Below are 25,117 nucleotides of genomic sequence, written 5' to 3' on the forward strand. Positions count from 1 at the left end.
CATCCTTTCACCTCCGTGTAAACGGAAGTACACTGTGACCAAGGAGATTTCCACGTTACAGTTTTTATTTTTGTTATTTATACGGTTTTTGACACCATGGAACTCTAAATATGACTCGTTTAACTGCACAGCATCAAATACTTACCCAGTGTAGTCTTTAATTCGCGTTGGAAACAGGACTTGGTTGTTAAATGTTATCTAGGTAACGCTTACTAGCTGCTAATAAGCGTTAACTAACAATGGCTAACGATATGGTTTTTCACACTCAAATAGCCTCCATTATGGAGGTGCTAGCGAATGCAGCCGTGGCAGAGGTCTGCAAACTCGTAGATGACGACTATGCAGTGTTTCGTTTGGAAATAACTCAAAGCCAGAAAGAAAATAGGTCATTAAGGAGGAAACTACAGCTTCTGGAACTGAAGGTGTCACGGGAGCGCGCAGAGAGGACAATGCGAGAGCGTTTCTACACCAGTCCCAGAAGTGTCAAGCTCGTCGACGCATACAGAGGAATGGCAAGAGGTACATTTAGCAGAATAGTCCCGGCGCTGTATGAAAATTATTTTCACTTTTTCATAAAGCATATAATTTGCAACACTTGTACAATTTGGTGCCCTGAACATTTCAATTACTATCCAGCTGCAGCCCTAAAGTATGACCTGTGACTAAAACTAGCCTGTCAACAAAACCAATACTATCGCCATCTACCTGTATGTGGTAGGGATTAAGGATGATTCTACATCTATTTTCTTTCCCTGAATTCGTTATTTTATGACTACAGAAGTAGAAAACAAATTCATAGAAAAAACACCGATTATCTCAGGACACCATCGCGTTTGATCACAATCACGTATATTTATGCAATACATTTTCCAAAATGTATGTATAGAAAACTTACAATGATGTGTATGTCCGAAATAATCCGTTTGAGGTACTGAAAATGACAAAAACAAACACATTAAAATGAACTCAGTGGAAACGTATCAGAATTATTGATAAATTGATGAGGACATTCAGTTATTAATCATGTAGAACAGTGGTATGATATGCCATGACAATTTTAGCAATTGTATTTCTCTTGCAGTGTAGACAATTGGGTTCATATGAGAAAAATAAGCCTGATACCAGTTTCTGCATAAGTAAATATTTACACTTAAAGATGATGATGATAACAGGTTATAGCTATAAACATGCCAGTCTAGTGGTTTTAAAGGCAGCGGTAGGGCTGAAATGTTAAACCTACAGTAACGGTGAGGTTTTCCCTTTTGCCTCTCTAAAACAGAATCAAAGTTACAACAATACCTAAAAAACAAATCAGAAATCTGTCACATACTGACAATGTATCAATAATGTATCTTACCGCTATGACAAACATACCTCACTTTTTCGATCCATAAAATCTTAGTATGAACATGTATATGTTAACCCTAATGTCCATTTTTAAAATACACTCGATGCTTCTTCAACAAAAAAAGAATGAAGATACATGACAGAGATGATAGAATCCCTCTTCTCTTCTCTTTTCTTCCCTTACCATTCACAGCAAAGATTATCATGCTATTCAATCAATCAGGGACGGGTGAGAACAAAAGGACAACCCAAAGAGCTCTCAAACAATATAGTTTTGGCCATGGAGAAAGGAGAAGGGGTAGAGATGAGTTTAGCTCCTGAAGACACCACTGCACTGCGTTCCGGCCTGGCTGACTAATTGCCTCCTGCTATGCGGAACCAATGTACGGAACCAATCTACTTGAGGATTTTGTGGTAGGGGTAGAGGGTAAGGGAGGAGGAGAATGCGTGGATGTCATCAATGAACGTTGGCCAGCATGGGCGAGGTGGGAAGGTCAGCATGGACACTTCTCTGTAGGATAAAGTGGAGGTCTTAGGGGCCTTGGTCCTCTTCCCCCTCTGTAGGGCTGGGGTCGGGGCCACAGCTGCTCTGCCTGGTTGTTCTCCTCTCCAAAGCCTACCACCTGACAGAAAGAGAGAGAGACACACACATACTTAAAACAGGAAATAGAGATTTCAAACTTAAATGGGACATTCTGGTGCACTGAATTTAACAGACAATTTTAAGTTATTTAATATCTTAATGACTTATCAGCCAATATCCATAATCACAATAGGAGGATAGTGTCCACATGAAGCACAAGAGAAGTTGCATGTGTTGTCACAAAGGGCCTTGAAGTGAAGCATGGAGACAGGTGTCTGCCCACATGAAAAAATACTACAGTTTACTGTACAGTACCGTTTAAAAAATATTTTAATTTTTTTATTTAACCTTTTATTTAACTAGGCAAGTCCAATTAAGAACAAATTCTTATTTACAATGACAGCCTACAGGGGAACAGTGGGTTGACTGCCTTGTTCAGGGGCAGAGCAACATATTTTTACCTTGTCGGTTCGGGGATTCGATCCAGCAACCTTTTGGTTACTGGCCCAACGCTCTAAACACTAGGTTACCTGCCGCCCACACTTAGAATAGACTTCTATAGTAAACTTTAGTATACACACAGTAGTATCCCTCAATCATGTGTATTACGTACTATAAAATATTGTAGTATACTGTAGAATACTATAGTATTATTTGCCCAAAAAACACTGCAGTAAATAGAACAATAATGTTCGCAAAAACACAACACTTTCTTTTACTATAGTATATACTACAGTATTTAATTTGCATATACCCTCCCCATTCCCCTCCCCATATCCCACTCTGTTCCACCCATAAGGGAGAAACCTACATGCCAAATATAGACCATATTGTTCCATACAGGTTATACAAAATCTGTTCAGACCCCAGTCCTACCTACAGGTCTGTAAAATGTGCTCTTTTAGTATTTCTCCAGTAGGTTTCCTCAAGGAGAAAGCCACTTTTATGTCCAAGATAATAAAAACAAAAACATGAGTAAATACTTCGCTAATGACAGTAAATACTACAGTATATTACAGTCCGCAAAAATACTAATTACTATACTATATACTACTGTTTTTTTTCACTACAGTATTTATACAAGAGTTTAAATATTAGTCTTCCCTGTTGTGTTTTTGGAGCAATTTAAAAAAAGAGGAAGATGGCACTGAAGAACATGGCTGACGTTTTACGTTCTCCCAACCAATTGTGCAATTTAAAAAAAATTATAATAATTTGCGTTTTGTGTAACTTCTTTTTGTACATAATTTTGCTGCTACCATCTCTTATGACCCAAAATAACTTCTGGACATCAGAAAAGTAATTACTCACCGCAGACTTGAATAAACTTTTTCCTTTAACGAGTCCGACGAGAAGGATATCCTGCTTTCACTGGAACAGGCCCATATCCACGCTTTTTGCGTGAAGAAAAGACGCCAGAAAAGGGGACGCAGATCAGGGATCCTTCTGAGAAGCCGGAGGCGAGCGAGTAAACTCCCAATGCCTTCCATTCTCCTTGAAACGTTTCTCCTAGAAACGGACAATATAGAGCTGGCTAGATTTTCCATGCACCGGCAGAATAGAGACACTACGTCTGGTAAGATGAGGGGTGGGGGTGTGTGTCTTTTTGTCAAGAACAGCTGGTACACAATGTCTAATATTAAAGAAGTCTCGAGGTATTGCTCGCCTGAGGTAGAGTACCTTATGATAAGCTGTCGACCACTCTATCTTCCAAGAGAGTTCTCATCTGTATTATTCGTAGCCGTCTATTTACCACCACAAAGCGAAGCTGCCACTAAGATCGCTCTCAACCAACGCTATAAGGCCATAAGCAAAGAAGAAAATGCTCACCCAGAAGCGGCTCTCCTAGTGGCCAGGGACTTTAATTAATGCAGGCGGGATTAAATCAGTTTTACCAAATTTTTACCAGCATGTCACATGTGCAACCAGGGGGGAAAAAAATCATAGACCATCTTTACTCCACACACAGAGATGCATACAAAGCTCTCCCCCGCCCTCCATTTGGCAAATCGGACCACAATTCTAAGGACATACCAGTGACTCGCTCAATACGCAAGTGGTCAGATGACATGGACACTACATTACAGGACTGTTTTGCTTGCACAGACTGGAATATGTTCCATCCAATGGCATTGAGGAATACACCACCTCAGTCATCGGCTTCATCAATAAGTGCATCGATGACATTGTCCCCAAAGTGACTGTACGTACATATCCCAACAAGAAGCCATGGATTACAGGCAACAAGCGCATTGAGCTAAAGGCTAAAGCTGCCACTTTCAAGGAGCGGGAGACTAATCAGGACACTTGTAAAAAATCCCGCTATGCCCTCAGACGAACCATCAAACAAGCAAAGCAACAATACAAGATTAATATTGAATCCTACTACACCGGCTCTCACGCTCGTCGGATCTGGCAGGGCTTGAAAACTATTGCGGACCACAAAGGGAAACCCAGATGCGAGCTGCCCAGTGACGCGAGCCTACCAGACGAGCTAAATACCTTTTATGCTCACTTTGAGGAAAGCAACACTGAAGCATGCACGAGAGCACCAGCTGGTCTGGATGGCTGTGTGAAAACGCTCTCGGTAGCCGATGTGAACAAAACCTTTAAACAGGTCAATATTCACAAAGCCGCTGGGCCAGACGGATTACCAGGACGTGTACTCAAAGCATGCACGGACCAACTGGCAAGTGTCTTCACTGACATTTTCAACCTCTCCCTGACAGAGTCTTTAATACCTACAAGCAGACCACCGTAGTCCCTGTGCCCAAGGAAGCGAAGGTAACCTGCCTAAATGATTACCGCCCCGTGGCACTCACGTCGGTAGCCATGAAGTGCTTTGAAAGGCCGGCCATGGCTCACATCAGCAGCATCCTCCCGGACACCCTAGGCCCACTCCAATTTGCATACCGCCCCAACAGATCCACAGATGATGCAATCTCAATCGCACTCCACACCGCCCTTTCTCACCTGGACAAAAGGAACACCTATGTGAGAATGCTGTTCAACTACAGCTCAGCGTTCAACACCATAGTGCCCACGAAGCTCATCTCTAAGCTAAAGACACTGGGACTAAACACCTTCCTTTGCAACTGGATCCTGGACTTCCTGACGGGCCGCCCCCAGGTGGTTAGAGTAGGCAACAACACGTCCGCCACGCTGATCCTCAAAAGTGGGGCCCCTCAGTGGTGTGTACTTAGTTCCCTCCTGTGCTCCCTGTTCACCCACGACTGCGTGGCCAAACACAACTCCAACACCATCATTAAGTTTGCTGACGACACAACAGTGGCCTGATCACCGACAACAATGAGATGGCCTATAGGGAGGAGGTCAGAGAACTGGCAGTGTGGTGCCAGGACAACAACCTCTCTCTCAATGTGAGCAGGACAAAGGAGCTGATCGTGGACTACAGGAAAAGGCGGGCCGAACAGACCCCTATTAACATCGACGGGGCTGTAGTAGAGCGAGTCGAGAGTTTCAAGTTCCTTGGTGTCCACATCACCAACTAACTATCATGGTCCAAACATACCAAGACAGTTGTGAAGAGGGCACGACAAAACCCTTTCCCCCCTCCCCCCCCCCCCCCCCCCCCCCCCCCCCCCAGATCCTCAAATTGTTCTACAGCTGCACCATCGAGAGCATCCTGACCGGTTGCATCACCACCTGTTATGGCAACTGCTCGGCATCTGACCGTAAGGTGCTACAGAGGGTAGTGCAAACGGCCCAGTACATCACTGGGGCCAAGCTTCCTGCCATCCAGGACCTATATAATAGGCGGTGTCAGAGGAAAGCCCTAAAAATTGTCAGAGACCCAAGTTATAGACTGTTTTCTCTGCTACCACACAGCAAGCGGTACCGGAGGACTGCTGAACAATTCATAAAAATCGCCACCGGACAATTTACATTGACCCCCCCCCCCCCCCCCTTGCACACTGCTACTACTCGCTGTTTGTTTGTTACCTATGCATAGTCACTTCGCCCCCACCTACAAGTACAGATTACCTCAACTAGCCTGTACCCCTGCACCCTGACTTGGTACCGGTGCCCCCTGTATATAGCCTTGTTATTGTTATTCTTATTGAGCTTCAGACACTCAGACATTTTTTTCTCCAAACCATTTATTTTCTACCATCTCCAACAAAACATCTTCCCTCATGTTTTCACTTTCCACTGTAATGTACAATAGTCCACTAACTATTTGAAAGAAAATAACACTTGATTGTTGTGCTAGTTCATGGTTAGACGGGCATTGAGGTGACTCGCAGAACACTTCATGTGCCTCCTCCTTTCTCTGTATGTGAAAAGGCACACTTGAACCGTGCATTGTTTTGACAACAGCAAATAATCAATTTTCCTTCGTTGGATCCAGGAACTGGCTGGGCAGGTTTGAAGTTGAAGTGACATCCCCACTGTGAACACCTGAGTACTTACTTAATACATGCTTGGACAGATTTTTCCAGTTTTTTTCATGTTGCCTTTGGGGCGTACCACCGTTTGCTAGTTTTTACAGTTGAAGTCGGAAGTTTACATACACCTTAGCCAAATACATTTCAACTCAGTTTTTCACAATTCCTGACATTTAATCCTAGTAAAAATGTATTGTCTTAGGCCACTTTATTTTAAGAATGTGAAATGTCAGAATAATAGTAGAGTGATTTATTTCAGCTTTTATTTCTTTCATTAAATTCCCGGTGGGTCAGAAGTTGACATACACTCAATTAGTATTTGGTAGCTTTGCCTTTAAATTGGGTCAAATGTTTCGGGTAGCCTTCCACAAGCTTCCCACAATAAGTTGGGGGAATTTTGGCCCATTCCTCCTGACAGAGCTGGTGTAACTTAGTTAGGTTTGTAAGGCCTCCTTGCTCGCACACACTTTCAGTTCTGCCCACACATTTTCTATGGGATTGAGGTCAGAGCTTTGTGATGGCCACTCCAATACCTTGACTTTGTTGTCCTTAAGCCATTTTTCCACAACTTTGGAAGTATGCTTGGTGTCATTGTCCATTTGGAAGACACATTTGCAACCAAGCTTTAACTTCCTGATTGATGTCTTGAGATGGTGCTCCAATATATTCACATCATTTTACTTTCTTATTATGCCATCTATTTTGTGAAGTGCACCAGTCCCTCCTGCAGCAAAGCACCCCCACAACATGATGCTGCCACCCCCGTGCTTCGTGGTTGGGATGACGTTCTTCGGCTTGCAAGCGTTCCCCTTTTTCCTCCAAACATAAATGGTCATTATGGCCAAACAGTTCCATATTTGTTTCATCAGACCAGAGGACAATTCTTCAAAAAGTACGATCTTTGTCCCCATGTGCAGTTGCAACCCGTAGTCTGGCTTTCTTATGGCGGCTTTGAAGCAGTGGCTTCTTCCTTGCTGAGCGGCCTTTCAGGTTATATTGATATAGGACTCGTTTTACTGTGGATATAGAAACTTTTGCATTTGTTTCCTCCAGCATCTTCACAAGGTCCTTTGCTGTTGTTCTGGGATGGATTTGCACTATTCGCACCATTGTACGTTCATCTCTAGGAGACAGAACGCTTCTCCTTCCTGAGCGGTATGACGGCTACGTGGTCCCATGGTGTTCATACTTGCGTACTATTGTTTGTACAGATGAACGTGGTACCTTCAGTTATTTGGAAATTGCTCCCAAGGATGAATCAGACTTGTGGAGGTCTACACATTTTTTCCTGAGGTCTTAGCTGATTTATTTGGATTTTTCCATGATGTCAAGCAAAAAGGCTTGAGTGTGGGTTGTGTCCCATGGCTTTTATTCAAGTGTTGGAGGAACTGATTCTTATTCAAAACAAAGACTCACAAAAACAATGGAAGTGAGCCTGCACCCTGAAACCAAGGTTGCACTTGTAGATGGAACAGCCTTTGGGAACAAACACAAAACGCAGAATACATTAACTCCAGATAAAGAATAATGAGCACTAGTGACAAATATCTCTGCTGAAAATATTATTGACACACTTTTATTTTGAATTGCTCTGCCAAGGTGAGCATTTAAATGCAGGTTTAGTTTGCTTCAGTCGGTGGCCTTAAAGATTGTAGAGGCACTGAAACCCTCATTCAAACTTGTTTTTATCACTCTTTGACTACTGCAGCGCCATTCACTACGGACTCCCCACCAAAACACTGGACAGACTTCAACATGTAAAAAATGCAGTTGAGAGTCCTCGACACGCGATACCTTGGGGACTACATCAACCCACCCTCATCAAACTCCACTATCTTCAAGTTCAATACAGGATCATCTTCAAATTGCTCATGCTCACCTACAAAGTACTCAATGGACTGGCGCCCACATACCTTACTGACCACCTGCACCCCTTCTCTCCCACCTGTTCACTTCACTCCTGACACTTGCCTCCTCACCCTCCCTCGCACCAGGCTCTGCTCCATGTGAGACCAGACTTTTAGCAGTGCAGCTCCCCAACGCTGGAACTCCCTCTCCATGTCAACCTCACAATCCATGCACATATTCAGGTCCACACTAACACACTTCTTCACACAGGCTTACCTGGATTCTCTGTTGTCTTAGCTTTTATCTTCTGTCTAGTTCACGTCACTGGTTAGTCTCATGATTAGTCTGTTTAGTGTGCTTTTATATACTTATTTAATATATGATTATTGTATAGTATAGTAATACTTTTTAAAATTTAGAATTTGTTCCTTTCTAAATGAACATCTCAAAATGAGCTTGATTGATGTTATCTTGACTGGGAATGTGATCATAAAGTGCTCCAAAATGGAGCACTTTCTCTTCTGAAATATAATTTTAGGAGTGGTGGTTGATATTTGGGAAAGACAAGCACATACGTGCCCATGAAATCTCCAGGTTCCTGGGTCCAGACAAATCAAAGGCCCTTGTGTTCCATGAATTTACACAAGGTTACTTACAGGGTTTACAAAGTCCACCATTATATAATAATCGGAACTATTTATGATGTTGTACATGGCACCATTGTAATCCTTGACCATCAAAACATAGGCGTAGTCGTAGCTTTTGCTGTCATTAAATGTGAAGACTGTAATATTATCAAATAATTTCTCTATGTGTAATTATTCCATAATTAAACAAATCACGAGATAGTAATTAACTAGGAATTCGGGGCACCACGGGAAAATGTTTATAGAGTTTCAATTTCCCGACTAACTCTTCAGATATTTTATTATCTTATCGATTAGTCTTCTATTAATGTATTGTTACCTCATCAGTCTCATTCCTGAATGTCGCAAACCCTTGGATATCTGCATGAACTCTAGAATCAAATCATGAATCAGCAATATACAAATTGGCAAAATTATTTATTTCCTATCAATCACAGAATTACAAACGCACACAAAATAGGTCATACATTGGTTACTAACATAACACAAGGAAAAGTCCCTAGCAGACGAAACCGATATGACGGCTTGGTAGACAAAGGAAAGCGGTGGGGAAAGCTCAAGAGCGGGAAACTCAGTGGAACCACTGTAATACAGTTCATAACTACACTCATTTAAATGAACATGCACTACTTTGAACATGAACAGCCGCTCATTAGAAAATAAATAGCAATTTACATATTTACAAGTGTTTGCCTTTGTTGTCCCTCTCTGTGATTGCCGGTCCGTCTGCTGGATAATAGTTCATCAGAGAGTCTCTGGTTGCGTTCCCCAGAAGTCCCAAGGTCTTTCGTGGTTGTAGGTTGTTATAATGGATACGTCAGAGTTCCATTCAGAGATGTTCTTAGATTGGATGCGTTTACCAGACTAAAGTATTGAAACAGCTGCAGCCCGAATAATTGGTCTTTAGTTTGTAGACTTTCACAATTTCAGCGTGGGGATGATCTCCACGTTCTCTGGTCTTGTCCTTTTGAAGAGTTGTAGCTTAAACCACTTCACACCAGCATGTTTTGGTCTCTAGAGAGTAGTAGCCATTTAAACGTGGCGACCCCATCCCGGCCTTATCTTGACTAATGTAAAAAAAAAAATGGAAGTGGCTTTTATATTAGAGTAGAAAAGGGGGCGTTCCATGATGCCGATGTAAATGTCTGTGCTCACGGGGTGTGGTCACTGACTAGTTAAAACTTTATATGAAAACCCATACTCATTTAGAAGGCTAACATCACTTTTCATCTTTTCAAAAGTATTCCTATACTCAATCATTTATTTTATACAACATTCAGATGTAAACCCCATAATTGAGAAGTGAATACAGACAAAGAAACAGTAATGTGTGTCTCCTGTCCTTCATGAGGTCACCAAATGAAACAAACTTGGCATGACTGTTCCTTAAGTGTCCATGGACCACTCCAACTGCTTGGAATAAAGAAATACTGTTAAATTATTCAACCTTTTGACGTTACCATACTGCAGTCTTTCTCTGTGGTAACAAAGGGATTCTCAACCTTCATTTTGGCTGAGGGGGGTAAAGAGTTTTAGGTATTTATGACCATCAAACCTGTGGTGGGAGAGAGAGGGCTATGGTCCTCACCCAAAAAGGTCACGTCATGACAGGGTAGACCTTTCCTGTGTTATCATGTTTGGTTCAGAAGATATGATGGAAAATACATTGTCCAGTAATGGCATAATAGCATAATGGCCTCCACGGCAGCCAGGGGGCATTTGTGATGATGTGCATGGTATCATTGTAATCATTGACCATCAAAAAACAGGGGTATACATCACCTATTCTGTGTTATCATGTTTGATTCTGAAGATATGATGCAAAATACATTATTTGGTTATGGCGGAATGGAAAATGGGCTATGGTCCTCACCAGCGGCCGCCAAGAGGCGTTTTTGCGACGCCTCCGTATCCGAAAATGTGAAGGAACCACAAGGAACCAAATTGTACAAGTGTACCAAGTTTCATGCTTTTGTCGCCAAAAACTTGGCACATTGCCTGGACGAGAAGGCAGAGGCTGCGGGGCCTGGTTTTCATAGCTGACTTTGAAAAGGCTTTTGATAAAGTACGACTGGAGTTTATATACAAATGCCTAGAATATTTCAATTTTGGAGAACCGATTAAAAAATATATATATATATAAAAAAAAAAAATTAAGAGTTAAAGTTATGTATAGTAACCCTGTTGCTCTGTTCTCCTCTGCTCATGATTTTAGATGTGTTAACCACATATATGGTTAACCAGAATTGGGTTTGGGCCAATTTTTGGATAGTATGCAATAATTCCCCTGATTACTTAGCTTTCTTGCGCAAAGACATAATATCATGTTCTAACCATATTCTTGATTTACTGTATTTCTTAGTATTTACTCAATGAAAACAATGTGATGCATGTAACATAATACATCAATCAATAAATATTATATCAAGAAGTTATGAGAAGTGTTACCTTAGATCCTTACCAATTCTAGACAGAGGCAATATTGTACAAAATATATTGGCAATTTTAGTACTCATCTATAAAACAAAAGGTCAAGAGTCCATATTAACAACGGAAATTGAAGGACTAACAGTACAGACAGATGGCAAAAACTGTAAAAGAAATTAAGGAACTTATTCAAGAGATCCAGTGTAATATTTTATAAAAATAAAGCGAACTGGATGGAATATGGGGGAAAATGCACCAAAATCATTTTTCAGTCTTCAACAGAAATTCGACCAATTTTTTTTTTATTGAAACTTATTACAAATGGAGTCACTCATGATTCACCGAAACAATATTTTGAAAGAGGAAGTAAATACTTTAAGCATATGTTTTCGTTTCAGTCTCTTCCATCTCCACTAACCGAAGCTAATTGTATGGATTTCTTTCCTATTAATAATGTAAAATTAATATCTGTACAAAAAGACTCATGTGAAGGCCAAATTACAGAGGAGGAACTTCTTGATGCAATTAAAGGATTTCAGTCCGGGAAAACTCCAGGGCTGGATGGCATACCAGTGGAGGTATACCAGACTTTTTTTTATATACTCAGAGGACCATTATTAGCATGTTTTAACAACTCCTATATAAACGGTAGATTATCGGACACGCAACAGGGTCTGATTTCATTATTACTGAAACAGGATCCAAGTGGTGTACATATAAAAATCCAGTCCTTAAAAAAAAAATTGAGGCCTCTTACACTTCAGTGTTGTGATGAAAAAATTCTAGCTAATTGCTTGGCGCATATAATTAATCAAATCAAATTTATTTATATAGCCCTTCGTACATCAGCTGATATCTCAAAGTGCTGTACAGAAACCCAGCCTAAAACCCCAAACAGCAAGCAATGCAAGCAATGCAGGTGTAGAAGCACGTGTAGAAGCAATTAAAAAGGTATTGTCAGATATTATTCATCCTAATCAGACAGGTTTTTTACATGGATGATACATTGGAGATAATATAAGACCAGTACTGGAAACAATAGAATAGTATGAAATATCGGAGAAACCAAGCCTGGTTTTCATAGCTGACTCTGAAAAGGCTTTTGATAAAGTATAACTGGAGTTTATATATAAATGCCTAGAATATTTCAATTTTGGAGAACCTCTTAAAAAAAAATTGTTAGTTATATATAGTAACCCTAGGTGTAAAATAGTAAATAATGGCTACATCAAAGTTTTAAACCACCAAGAGGAGTAAAACAAGGTTGTCCACTATCGGCATATCTATTTATTATTACCATTGAAATGTTAGCTGAAAAAATTTGATCCAACAATAATATTAAGGGATGAGAAATCTATGGCTTAAAAACAAAGGTGTCATTCATTGTACACTGATTCATGTTTTCTTTTAAAACCACAATTAGAATCCCTCCACAGCCTCAGAGGATCTAGATATTTTTTCTAACCTCTGGATTAAAACCAAATGATGGTAGGTCTACTATATTACGTATTGGATCACTAAAAAAAATCTACTTTTACATTACTGTGTAGTTTACCAATAAAAGGGTCTGACACGGATGTGGACATACTCGGTAGACATATCCTGAAAGAAAGAGATGATCTCACTCCAATACATTTTAATACAAAGTTAGCAAAAATAGATATTATCTTGCTACTATGGAAAGGAAAATACCTATTTGTGGAAAAATCACCCTGATTAACTCTTTAGTCATATCACAGTTTACCTATTTGCTTGTGGTTTTTCCTACACCTAACCTGCTTTTTTATTTACATGAAAACTTTCCATTTTATTTGGAATGGCAAGCCAGACAAAATTAAAAGGGCCTATTCATATAATGAATGTGAATTCAGAGGGCAGAAATGATTAAATATTAAAGCATTAGACCTCTCACTAAATGCATCAGTCATACAAAAGTTAGACTTAAATCCAAAATGGTTCTCTAGTAAATTAGTAAGAATGTCTCACCCCATGTTCAAGAATGGCCTTTTTCCCTTTATTCAGATTACAACTGCTCACATTCGGTTATTTGAAAATGAAATAATCTCCAATATATTGTTATTTTTTAAACAAGCCGTAGAAAGTTGTTTGCAATTTTTGTGTAATCCACCTGAAAAGACTGAACAAATAATACAACAAATATTGTGGTTAAACTCAAATATACTAATAGATTTTTTTTTTAAACAACGTTAAAGCATTAAAGACCAAAAGTTAAAGAAAATGATGTTAAATAAAAATAGTTTAATTTAAGGACCAAAAAAATGTACAGCTGTGCCATGTAAATTGCAAAATAGTTGGGAAGACATTTTCGATAACCGATTCCGTGGCACATGGTCTATGAATTGACACGCAAAATGACGCTGGAACTTCACATTTTAAAATGTAAATGATTATACCAAATTCTTGCAACCAATAGAATATTATATATATATATACACATATTTCCCAGCTCTGCAGATTTTGCTGCGAGGAGGCAGAGTCCTTAGATCTTTTATTTTGGTACTGTCCATATGTAGACTAACGCTGCAGAGAGCAATACTGGGTGATTTGAAAACTCAGTCTTCAAATTATTGGATCAATAATTATTTTAGCAATTTTTTATTTTTTTATTTACAATCTGTAGAAGCTATGAGAATAGAAAGGTTCAGTACTTTTGTGAAGCATCACAGCACAGTTGAAAAATATATGGCAAATAGAAAATATATGGCAAATACAAAATGGATGGTGTTACGAGATAAATGGGAGGGGTTGAATGGAGCTGAAGGGTGGGACTAATAACAACAAGATAACAAATGTAGAACATACGGGGTCTGTAAAATGTATATAGGTTCAGAAATGTTGTCAAATAGCACAGTTACAAATAGAAATCAAACTGGATGGACATCAGAAATGGAGGAAGGCCAGGACTAAAAACAAACAAAATATAACTATTGTAAAATAGATTGTCTGAAAATGTGTATAGTATGTATAAACTGAAGGTAGAAGCGTAAGTTTTATTGTTTTATTAGTTTACTCCGATTGGGGGAGGGGTGGTAGGGTTTGCGGGGAATAATAAAGGTATATTCAAAAAAAATAAGTGTATGTGTGTATATATATATATATATATATATATATATATATATATATATATATATACACATTTTTTAAAATATGGGATAAAACATTTAAAAACATTTAATGTTTTTATTTGACAAAATACCATTGAGCATTGACAGTAGCTAATCTAACCACCTCTTTCCCCCCAATCATTTTTTTAGGTGAAGGACATCTCACTGGAAGCCACAGGAGCTTTGTGAAGCCAGGGGGACACAATACATGGAGAGATGACAAACCAATCACTGTTGATGAGGAAATTGGAACCTCAACCCAGCACATTATCTTGATTGAGGTTAGTGGAATAGAGTTGCATAAAAAATGTTACTTTGTAAATCAAATGTGTCCCGTTTTTCAGAAAGGCTATTCACTGTCTTACATGTACATTCTTATGTATCTGCCATAGAGGAGCTTGTGAGACTTCCCTATGACATTTTTATCCAATTCAACTAGGTACTGGTAACAACCTCCTCTCTTCTTGTGTCAGGATGCAGAGGCTGCAGGTCCTGGGGTCAAGCAGGAGAAGTCTGAAGGAGAGGAGGACCCACAGCACAGCAGAGACATCCAGATTGGAGCGCCCCCTGAATCCACGGAGGACCTCGCCGCCACACCCCAGCCCAAGACCCGACGCAGCATCATGGAGGTCAGTGGAACGCCGAACGACGTCCTCAAGTCAAAGACCGACACAGAGACTTTAACTGTGACACACAGGCTTTTACACACAGGATCTGACCAAAGATCAGACCCAGAGAGAATGGTGCTGGGGAGACTGGGCTGTCCTCCTCCTCCTGGCTCAGAGTATTTACCGGTATTACATCAGAACCAGAGGATGGGTCATTCTCGTGGAGATGGTGACACATTAGACACTGGTGGTGATGATCTGTCTTGCTCTTACACTACAGCAACGGACCCTGGCAACATGCCCTTGGGTTTAGAGACACAGACTGATCTGTTTAGAGGGGACTGGAACCGGTACAGTAGTAGTGTATACACTGAAGGGTGCCTAGACAAGAAAGGGGAGGGTCTTGTCGTAGATGAGGTGACTGTGAAAGTGGAGGACGACACTCCTCTGACATGGAATGCCGACAAGACTCACTTAGGAGAAGGACACTTGCAGGGCAACACCAGTGACTTCTTAGACTACAGTGAAAGCTTAGAGACAAATCTGAATGTTGCGACCCACTCCTCTTTACACACTTTCGGGGATCGTGACCCAGTGTCCACGTCATTGGGGCCTTCCGATTCACAAAACCGCATCCTTTTCGATCAGGTATTGAACTCAAACAACAGGGCTAGAGTCCAGGCTCAGGGAGGAGGAGTCACATCAGGCAATATTAAAGAGAAACGGTTCCTCTGCATGTTCTGTAACAAAAGCTTCAGGTGCCTCCAGAATGTGGAGATCCACCAGAGGGTCCACACAGGGGAGAAACCGTTCAGCTGTACCCAGTGTCACATGCGCTTCGCCCAGGCTGGAACCCTGAAGCGGCACCAGAGGGTCCACACAGGGGTGAAACCCTTCAGCTGTACCCAGTGTCACATGTGCTTCGCTCAGGCTGGTGACCTGAAGAGGCACCAAAGGGTCCACACGGGAGAGAGGCCATTCACCTGTAATCACTGCGGGGAGAAGTTCTCACAGAGGAGCTACCTCCGGATACACCTGCAAAAAAACCATTCCACTCCTTAACATAGAAAGTAACCATACCACTTGATAGCTTCTGACATTTAGATCAGTCCCTGCATTAAAGGAACACTCATCGAGATGATGTAGATGCAAAAAGTAAACAGCAGTAGTGGGTTAATTTCTACAACTAAGAGCGTTGAAGTTCAAGGCCCAGGCATTGTGGGAAATACAGTAACTTCAGAAAGTATTCAAACCCCTGGACATTTTCCACATTTTGTGTCACTGGCCTACACACAATAACCCATAATGTGAAAGTGGAATTATGATTTTTTACAAATGAATAAAAAATTCTAAGCTGAAATATCATTAAGTAATCAACCCCTTTTGTTATGGCAAGCCTAAACAAGTTCAGGAGTAAACATTTGCTTAACAAGTTACATAATAAGTTGCATGGACTTACCTCTGTCTGCAATAATAGTGTTTAACATTATTTATTGAATGACTACCTCATCTCTGTACCCCCACACATACAGAAAATTGTAAGGTCCCTCAGTTGAGCAGTGAAAACACAAATTCAACCACAAAGACCAGGGAGGTTTTGCAATGTCGCACAAAGAAGAACATAAAAACATAAAAATGCTGTACATTGAAATATCCCTTTGAGCATGGTGAAGTTATTAATTACACATTGGATGGTGTATGAATACACTCAGTCACTACCAAGATACAGGTGTCCTTCCTAACTTATTTGCCGGAGAGTAAGGAAACTGCTCAGGGATTTCACCATGAGGCCAATTGTGACTTTAAAACAGTTAAGAGTTCAATGGCTGTGATAGGAGAAAACTCAGGATGGATCAATAACATTGTAGTTACTCCACAATACTAATCTAATTAACATAGTGAAAAGAAGGACGCCTGTACAGAATAAGAATATTCCATATTTGCAATATGGCACAAGTAAAACTGAAACAGATGTGGCTAAGAAATTAACTTCATGTCCTGAATAAAGTGTTGTGTTTGGGGCAAATCCAACACAACATGTGCCACTCTTCATATTTTCAAGCATGGTGGTGGCTGCATCATGTTATGGGTATGCTTGTTAACAGCGAGGACTAGAATTATTATTTTTATTTTTTATCATAAAAATAATAGAGCTAAGCACAGGCAAAATCCTAGATGAAAACCTGGGTCCGTCTGCTTTCCAACAGACACTGGGAGACAAATTCACCTTTCAGCAGGACAATAACCTCAAACACAAGGCCAAATATACACTGGTTGCTTACCAAGACGACATTGAATGTTCCTGAGTGGCCTAGTTACAGTTTTGACTTAAATCGGCTTGAAAATTCTATGGCAAGACTTGAAAATGGCTTTCTAACAATGATCAACAACCAACTTGACAGAGCTTGAATGATGTGCAAATATTGTACAATCCAGGTGTGCAAAGCTATTCAAGATTTACCCAGAAAGACTCGCTGCCGAGTGTGATTCTAACATGTATTGACTCAGGAGTGTGAAGACTTATGTAAACTTCATATTTCTGTATTTCATTTTCAATGCATTTGCAAAAATTTCTGAAAACATATTTTCACTTTGTCATTATGGGGCATTGTGTGTAGACGGGCGAGGAAAAAAATATTTTTTGAATTCAGGCTGTAACACAACAAAATGTGGAATAAGTCAAGGGGTATAAATCCTTTCTGAAGGCACTGCATAAGGCATATACAGTGTAAGCCTAAACAGTTTGTTACATAGTGTTTGTACTGTGTAAGCAAGTTTTTACCAACTCAAGTCCGCCAACAGAACACATTTTCGTTGTAGCCCCGGACAAACACACCTCATTCAACTCAGAGGGCTTGATGATGAGTTGACAAGTTGAATCAGGTAGCCTAGAGGTTAGAGCGTTGGACAAGTAACCGAAAGGTTGCAAGAACGAATCCCCGAGCTGACAAGGTTAAAAAACTGTCGTTTTGCCCCTGAACAAGGCAGTTAACCCACTGGTCCTAGGTCGTCATTGAAAATAAGAATTTGTTCTTAACTGACTTGCCTAGTTAAATAAAGGTTAAATGAAAACTTTAAAGGTGTGCTTGTCCAGTGATACAATAAAAATGTGATCTGTAGGGGGACATGAGGACTGGAGTTGGGAAACACTGTTGTAGGATATATGATATTCACACATACCTAGTTCATTACTTCCATTCAACTCCATTCAACTGAATACACATTATCAAGTTCATGCAGATTTCTAGTTGAGACGTGTGTATGTGTGGTTTTTATATGGTGTATTTAAAACTTGTTTATGTTTAATAAACACAAAATGGGACTTTTCATTCTAAGGCTTTCATTGAGACTCTCTTTTGTACACATCACATCTGATCTCATCCTATTCTACATACACACATCAGCGCTTTATAACCATTATACACTTACTAAATATACCTACACATACCCACATAACTAACACCTACTGTACACCTCATAGTTTAGTCAGGTTTGTCTGATGATGACTTTTGACTTATCATAACTGACTTGCTTTTACCCACACCCACAACTGACTTGTTTTTATCCACCATGATGGGTTTAACAACAATGAAGTCATTCTGTAATTACAGTATAGGACTCAAACATAGCGGGGATGGGTAAACACTCCATGTTGAACGTGTATTTATCTGTGTGTACGTACCTGAGGGTGTGTATGTCTGTGTAATCTGTATCACCTGTCTCTTCCAGGAGGAGGAGGGTCCAGAGATGCTGCTGGTGAAGGAGGAGGGGTGTGAGGAGGGTCTGGGGAACCCTGAGGGGACCATGGTCATGGAGGACAACCAGACTACACCTCCTCCTGAACCCACAGAGGAACCATCTGAGCAGCACAGGACCACACACAGTCTCACTGAGGTGAGCCCACTGTGAACTACTGTCTGAATGGTATTAGGTCAGGGCCTGTATACACAAAGTGTCTCAGGGCTGATCACAGATCATAATGAATGAGAGTATGTTGGTGGGGAGCTGATCCTTGATCAGCACTTCTACTCTGAGAATCTTTATGGATATGGCCCCTGGTCTTGATAAATTCTGTCTTTAAGTGTGGGACCATGTCTTTCAATTATCAAACCATTAAAGAGTGTCAAGTAATCAAAACAACTAACACATTTGCATTTATTGGTCCAACATCCTCTCACTCTGTATCTCTAACAGTCAATAGACATGGAGGATGGGAAGCCTGATCTTCTGCTGATCAAAGAGGAGACAATAGAGGATGGACCAGAGAGCATTGATCTGCTGAGTGGACTAAAGATGGGGGAGCAAGGTAAGAGAAAAATACATATAGCCTACATACAGTAATAGATCTTCAATAGGAATAGTGTTGCACCTGGCTATTGTTTTAAAGACATTACAATGTGTGAACTTGACCAGGTAATTGACAAACAAAACTCCATATGTAGAGTTCTCTGCCATTTTTGTAAAGTCTATTTTGTAACCTCTTCCTGCAGGTGATTGGCTGGGGGCTAAAAGAGGAGATTGGGCAGCCATCTTGGATTCCCAGACTGGTGCAGCCAAGGGCCCAGGGGATGACATCACTGAGCAGGCCGGGACCAGAGGCGACATAGTGGAGGTCAGTGGATGGGACATCGTCCTCAACTCTGGGCTGGGGAACAACACTGTTAACCACAACCAGAAACAGACGGTCGAACTCAAAACAACAACCAAACTTAGTCTCCATGACAACAGACTGGCTGAGACCAGGACGAGGTTTAGATTTGGTCTGCAGGGACGGGGAGATGTCCATATGCGGCAGGACAGAACAGACACAGACTCTGCTAGCGATGCTCCATCCTGCTCCTATAGTTGTGATTCAGAGAGACTGTTGGCGCCTCAGTGTAACCCCCCAACAGGTGCTGCCTTCAGCCTGCCTTCTATAGGATCTATCAACTGGAAGATGGACCCTGTGACAACACAGACACTTCCTGGCCTTCATCCTCCTCACACTCTCCTAATGTTAAACCAGCCTTCAGACAACGCCAGTGCCTCAACACTAAATGGCTACACAAGCCCATTGACAAATGACAGTAGTGGTAGTAATGCTGTAAGCAGATCCGGTGACAAAGAGAAGCGCTTCCCATGTTCGTTCTGTGGGAAAGCCTTCAGTTTCCCTAAACAGGTGGAGATCCACCAGAGGATGCACACAGGGGAGAAACCATTCAGCTGCCACCTTTGCCAGGCTAGTTTCTCACACTCCTCCAACCTGAATAGGCACCAGAGGGTCCACACAGGGGTGAAACCCTTCAGCTGTACCCAGTGTCACATGTGCTTCACCCAGGCTGGTCACATGAAGAGGCACCAGAGGGTCCACACGGGGGAGAAACCCTTTAGCTGCCCCCAGTGTGAAAAGAAGTTCTCCCGCCAGAATCAGCTGAAGATGCACCTGAAGTTCCACACGGGATAGAGGCCTACGCACTGCAGGAAGAGGTTCTCAGAGAGGAGCTACCTTAGGATACACCAGCTGAAAAACCATTCCACTCTTTAACATAAAAGTAATCATTCCACTCGATAGCTTCTGACTTTTAGATCAAATCCTACATTAAAGACAATTCATTTTAATTGTAGTCAGCAGAAAAGATCCACAGTTGCATTTGGAATAGCGAGAGTAACAGATTTCAGTGTAGAATATTGCATCGAGACAATGTGACATATAAGGCATTTAAGCAATTCAAAAACGTTCCATTATAAATCTCAATCTGGTTCCGGTGGGCATCATTTGAAAGCGTATTATATTTCCAACATGACTTGCTAAGTTCTAAAATACGATCTTACAGTGTTAGACTTTGACCACGCACTTTAGACAAACCGATCGCATTAGAATGGAGTCATAGCCTCCCAGGTGGCGCAGTGGTCTAAGGCACTGCATCGCAGTGCTAGCTGTGCCACCAGAGACTCTGGGTTCGGGCCCAGGCTCTGTCGCAGTCGGCCGCGACCGGGAGGTCCATGGGGCGACGTACAATTGGCCTAGCATCGTCCGGGTTAGGGAGAGTTTGGCAGCTAGGGATATCCTTGTCTCATCTCGCACCAGCGACTCCTGTGGCGGGCCAGGCGCAGTGCACGCTAACCAGGTCGCCAGGTGCACAGTGTTTCCTCCGACACATTGGTGCGGCTGGCTTCTGGGTTGGATGCGCGCTGTGTTAAGAAGCAGTGCGGCTTGGTTGGGTTGTGTTTCGGAGGACGCATGGCTTTCGACCTTCGTCTCTCCCGAGCCCGTACGGGAGTTGTAGCGATGAGACAAGATGGTAACTACTAACAATTGGATACCATAAAATTGGGGAGAAAAAGGGGGGCACATTTTTTTTTTATACATATAACACTGCGTTCAGGTGCGTGTTCCGCTTCTAATTTTCTTCACAATACGCCAAACATGCTCATTCTGTTCAGGATGTGACACATGACATCCTTGTCACTGTATGGCGGCCTTCGGCATCTGCGGCGGAAGGTGGCCCGAGCTACAGCGGTGTTTGTCGGGCCTTGAGACGGCCCGAAAATCGGACGTCTCACAAAAACGTCTGTAGCGTCCGAACGGTTTGGCGTACAAAACTAATATTACTATGGAAAGATGGGGCTCTCTCAAACATAATGTTCTCCGTTTTCCTCTACGACCCCACAAGTATCACAGGTTCATTAAAACAATGAATGGAGATAGTTTTGTGCCTACCCAAAAAAAGAAGAATACACTAAGATCATATTTTCTAACTTAGTCATGTTGGAAATAGAATAAGGTTTAAAATTATGCCCACCTGACCCAGATTGAGATTTATAATTGAACATTTTGCATTGCTTAAACAACATTGGTAATTGTGTTATGGTGGGAATACAAGGCTGTGTAAAATAAAAAATAAAGTCTGCTTGCTTCAGTTCCTCAACTTCGAAGCTAGGAGAGCTCAAAACAGCTTATATTTGAAGGCTCTTTCCTTGAATCATAAAAGTACATTGAAATGATGTGGGGACTGCACAGTTTGGAGAGGTGTGTGGCCACTTGGAGACACCAGTTAGGCCTCTCACTCAAACCCTTGTAATTTTCCAATAAAATTATTTTCATGTTACTGAATACATCCAGAGTACTTTGAGATTCCGTTATCAACAAATGCGGCAAAATCCAGTAAAAGTCAAATGCACATAAAATCAAGCGTTCTGTTTGGATTCAGTCTTATCAGATGAACTGTTGTGTCGTCACCTTTGGCGATTATGGGGAAATGATCAGACAAGTGGGGCGCCAGGTATCCTAGTGGTTAGAGTGTTGGGCAATTAACCAAAGGTTGCTAATTCGAATCCCCGAGCTGACAAGTTAAAAATCTGTCATTCAGCCCCTGAGCAAGGCAGTTAACCAACTGTTCCTAGGCCATCATTGTAAATAAGGTTTTGTTCTTAATTGACTTGCCGAGTTAAATAAAGGCCAAATAAAATAAATAAATAAAGTGTCCCCTTTGAACTGTTACCATGGTAATGCATACACTTTTTATATTTCTTCTATAGGAAACATTTCAATATGACCTTTTCCATATAGGCCAATGTCCACAAGTGTAAAGGGTTAATGAGAAAGGAATGCACTTTATCAAGTTCATGATGATTTTTTTGTTGAGATGTGTATGTGTGGTTTTCTTATGGTGTATTTAAAAATAGTTTGTTTAATAAAACACAAAAATGTGACTTTTCATTCGAAGACATTCATTGAGACAATTTTGTATACATCAGGGCCTGTATCCACAAAGCCTCTAAGAGTAGAACATTTGTCATAAGTGCTGAGAGTAGATACATTTTTACTCCTACTCTGATGGGTAAAAATAAAAGCTATGTGTGAAGCCTCTTTAGTGATAAGAGACATACCTAGTTGACAGAGTATTTAGGAGACATCATGAGGTGTCCTAACCAGCTAAAAGTTACCAGCAGCATTTCAGTGGTTCCTGCACCACATGCAATTGCTTTGGAGTCTTTGGAGTGGTTAAAAGAATGTTTTGATTATTCTAAATTAACAATCCATAAATAATCTAGACCTACATGCAACAGTATCTCTTGCAGTTTTTGTATGTATAAACTGGAAGTAGAAGCCAAAATGTTGTTATTCAATAGTTTACGCCAATTTCTGAGTGGTATGACGGTTGCATGGTCCCATGGTGTTTATACTTGCATACTATTGTTTGTAAATATGAACGTGGTACCTTCAGGCATTTGGAAATTGCTCCCAAGGATGAACCAGACTTGTGTAGGTCTACAATTTTTTTTTCTGAGGTCTTGGCTGATTTCTTTTGATTTTCCGATGATGTCAGTAAAGAGGCACTGAGATTGAAGGTAGGCCTTGAAATACATCCACAGGTACACCTCCAATTTACTCAAATGATGTCAATTATCCTATCAGAAGCTTCTAAAGCCATGACATAATTTTCTGGAATTTTCCAAGATGTTTAAAGGCACAGTCAACTTAGTGTATGTAAACTTCTGACCCACTGGAATTGTGATACAGTGAAATAATCTGTCTGTAAACAATTGTTGGAAAAATGACTTGTGTCATGCACAAAGTAGTTGTCCTAACTGACTTGCCAAAACTATAGTTTGTTACACAGAAAGTTTTAATGACTCCAACCTAATTTTATGTAAACTTCCAACTTCGACTGTATGTGTGTGTGTGTATATGTGTGTGTATGTATTTGTGTGCATGGTGGTGGCATTCGGAAAGTATTCAGACCCCTTGACTTTTTCCACATTTTCTTACGTTACAGCCTTATTCTAAAATTGATTACATTTATTTTTTCCCTCATCAATCTACACATAATACCCCATAATGTTGAAGCAAAAACAGGTTTTTAGATATTTTTGTAAATGTATTACAAGTACAAAACTGAAATATCACATTTACATAAGTATTCAGACTCAGTACTTTGTTCAAGCACCACGATTACAACCTCAAGTCTTCTTGGGTATGACGCTACAAGCTTGGCACACCTGTATTTGGAGAGTTAATCCCATTCTTCTCTGCGTTGCTGCACAGCTATTTTCAGGTCTCTCCAGAGATGTTCGATCGGGTTCAAGTCCAGGCTCTGGCTGGGCCACTCAAGGTCATTCAGAGACTTGACCAGAAGCCACTCCTGCGTTGTCTTGGCTGTGTGCTTAGGGTTGCTCAACTATCAAACATCTCCAATCCAAAGTTACATCTAGAATTGGCTTCCTATTTCACAACAAAGCATCCTTCACTCATGCTGCCAAACATACCCTCGTAAAACTGACCATCCTACCGATCCTCGACTTCGGCGATGTCATTTACAAAATTGCCTCCAATACCCTACTCAATAAATTGGATGCAGTCTTGTCACAGTGCCATCCGTTTTGTCACCAAAGCCCCATATACTACCCACCACGGCGACCTGCCCTCGCTTCATACTCGTCGTCAAACCACTGGCTCCAGGTCATCTACAAGACCCTGCTAGGTAAAGTCCCCCCTTATCTCAGCTCGCTGGTCACCATAGCAGCACCCACCTGTAGCACGCGCTCCAGCAGGTATATCTCTCTGGTCATCCCCAAAGCGAATTCCTCCTTTGGCCGCCTCTCCTTCCAGTTCTCTGCTGCCAATGACTGGAACAAACTACAAAAATCTCTGAAACTGGAAACACTTATCTCCCTCACTAGCTTTAAGCACCATCTGTCAGAGCAGCTCACATATTACTGCACCTGTACATAGCCCATCTATAATTTAGTCTAAACAACTACCAATTCCCCTACTGAATTTATTTATTTATTCATTTTGCTCCTTTGCACCCCATCATTTCTTTTTCTACTTTGCACATTCTTCCACTGCAAATCTACCATTCCAGTGTTACTTGCAATATTGTATTTACCTCGCCACCATGGCCTTTTTTTTTGCCTTTACCTCCCTTATCTCACCTCATTTGCTCACATTGTATATAGACTTATTTTTATACTGTATTATTGACTGTATGTTTGTTTTACTCCATGTGTAACTCTGTGTTGTTCTATGTGTCGAACTGCTTTGCTTTTTCTTGACCAGGTCGCAATTGTAAATAAGAACTTGTTCTCAACTTGCCTACCTGGTGAAATCAAAATAAATCAAAATGCAAACTCGCTATTG

The 25,117-nt window shown here is 41.0% G+C and overlaps 1 protein-coding gene and 1 non-coding gene across 3 annotated transcripts in view; both read left to right on the forward strand.

The window, feature by feature from the left end:
• LOC109901190 (zinc finger protein 184-like) overlaps positions 1–25,117 on the forward strand; it is a 32,327-nt gene continuing 7,210 nt past the window's right edge. Inside the window, exons 1-6 of one of the 2 annotated variants that reach the window (XM_031837822.1) lie at positions 1–519; positions 14,537–14,667; positions 14,860–15,015; positions 18,724–18,888; positions 19,189–19,300; positions 19,485–22,686. In XM_031837822.1, coding sequence (XP_031693682.1) covers positions 240–519; positions 14,537–14,667; positions 14,860–15,015; positions 18,724–18,888; positions 19,189–19,300; positions 19,485–20,437 — 1,797 coding nt within the window. In that variant the 5' untranslated portion in view covers positions 1–239 and the 3' untranslated portion in view covers positions 20,438–22,686. Of the gene's footprint in view, positions 520–14,536; positions 14,668–14,859; positions 15,016–18,723; positions 18,889–19,188; positions 19,301–19,484; positions 22,687–25,117 lie in introns of those variants that run through there. The other variant, XM_020497243.2, reaches the window with a different exon arrangement.
• LOC116376589 (U7 small nuclear RNA) lies at positions 2,820–2,872 on the forward strand. The gene has a single exon (XR_004212034.1). It is a non-coding gene; the product is annotated as a U7 small nuclear RNA (small nuclear RNA).

Source organism: Oncorhynchus kisutch, linkage group LG12 (genome assembly GCF_002021735.2).
Source record: "Oncorhynchus kisutch isolate 150728-3 linkage group LG12, Okis_V2, whole genome shotgun sequence".
Lineage (NCBI taxonomy): Eukaryota > Metazoa > Chordata > Actinopteri > Salmoniformes > Salmonidae > Oncorhynchus > Oncorhynchus kisutch.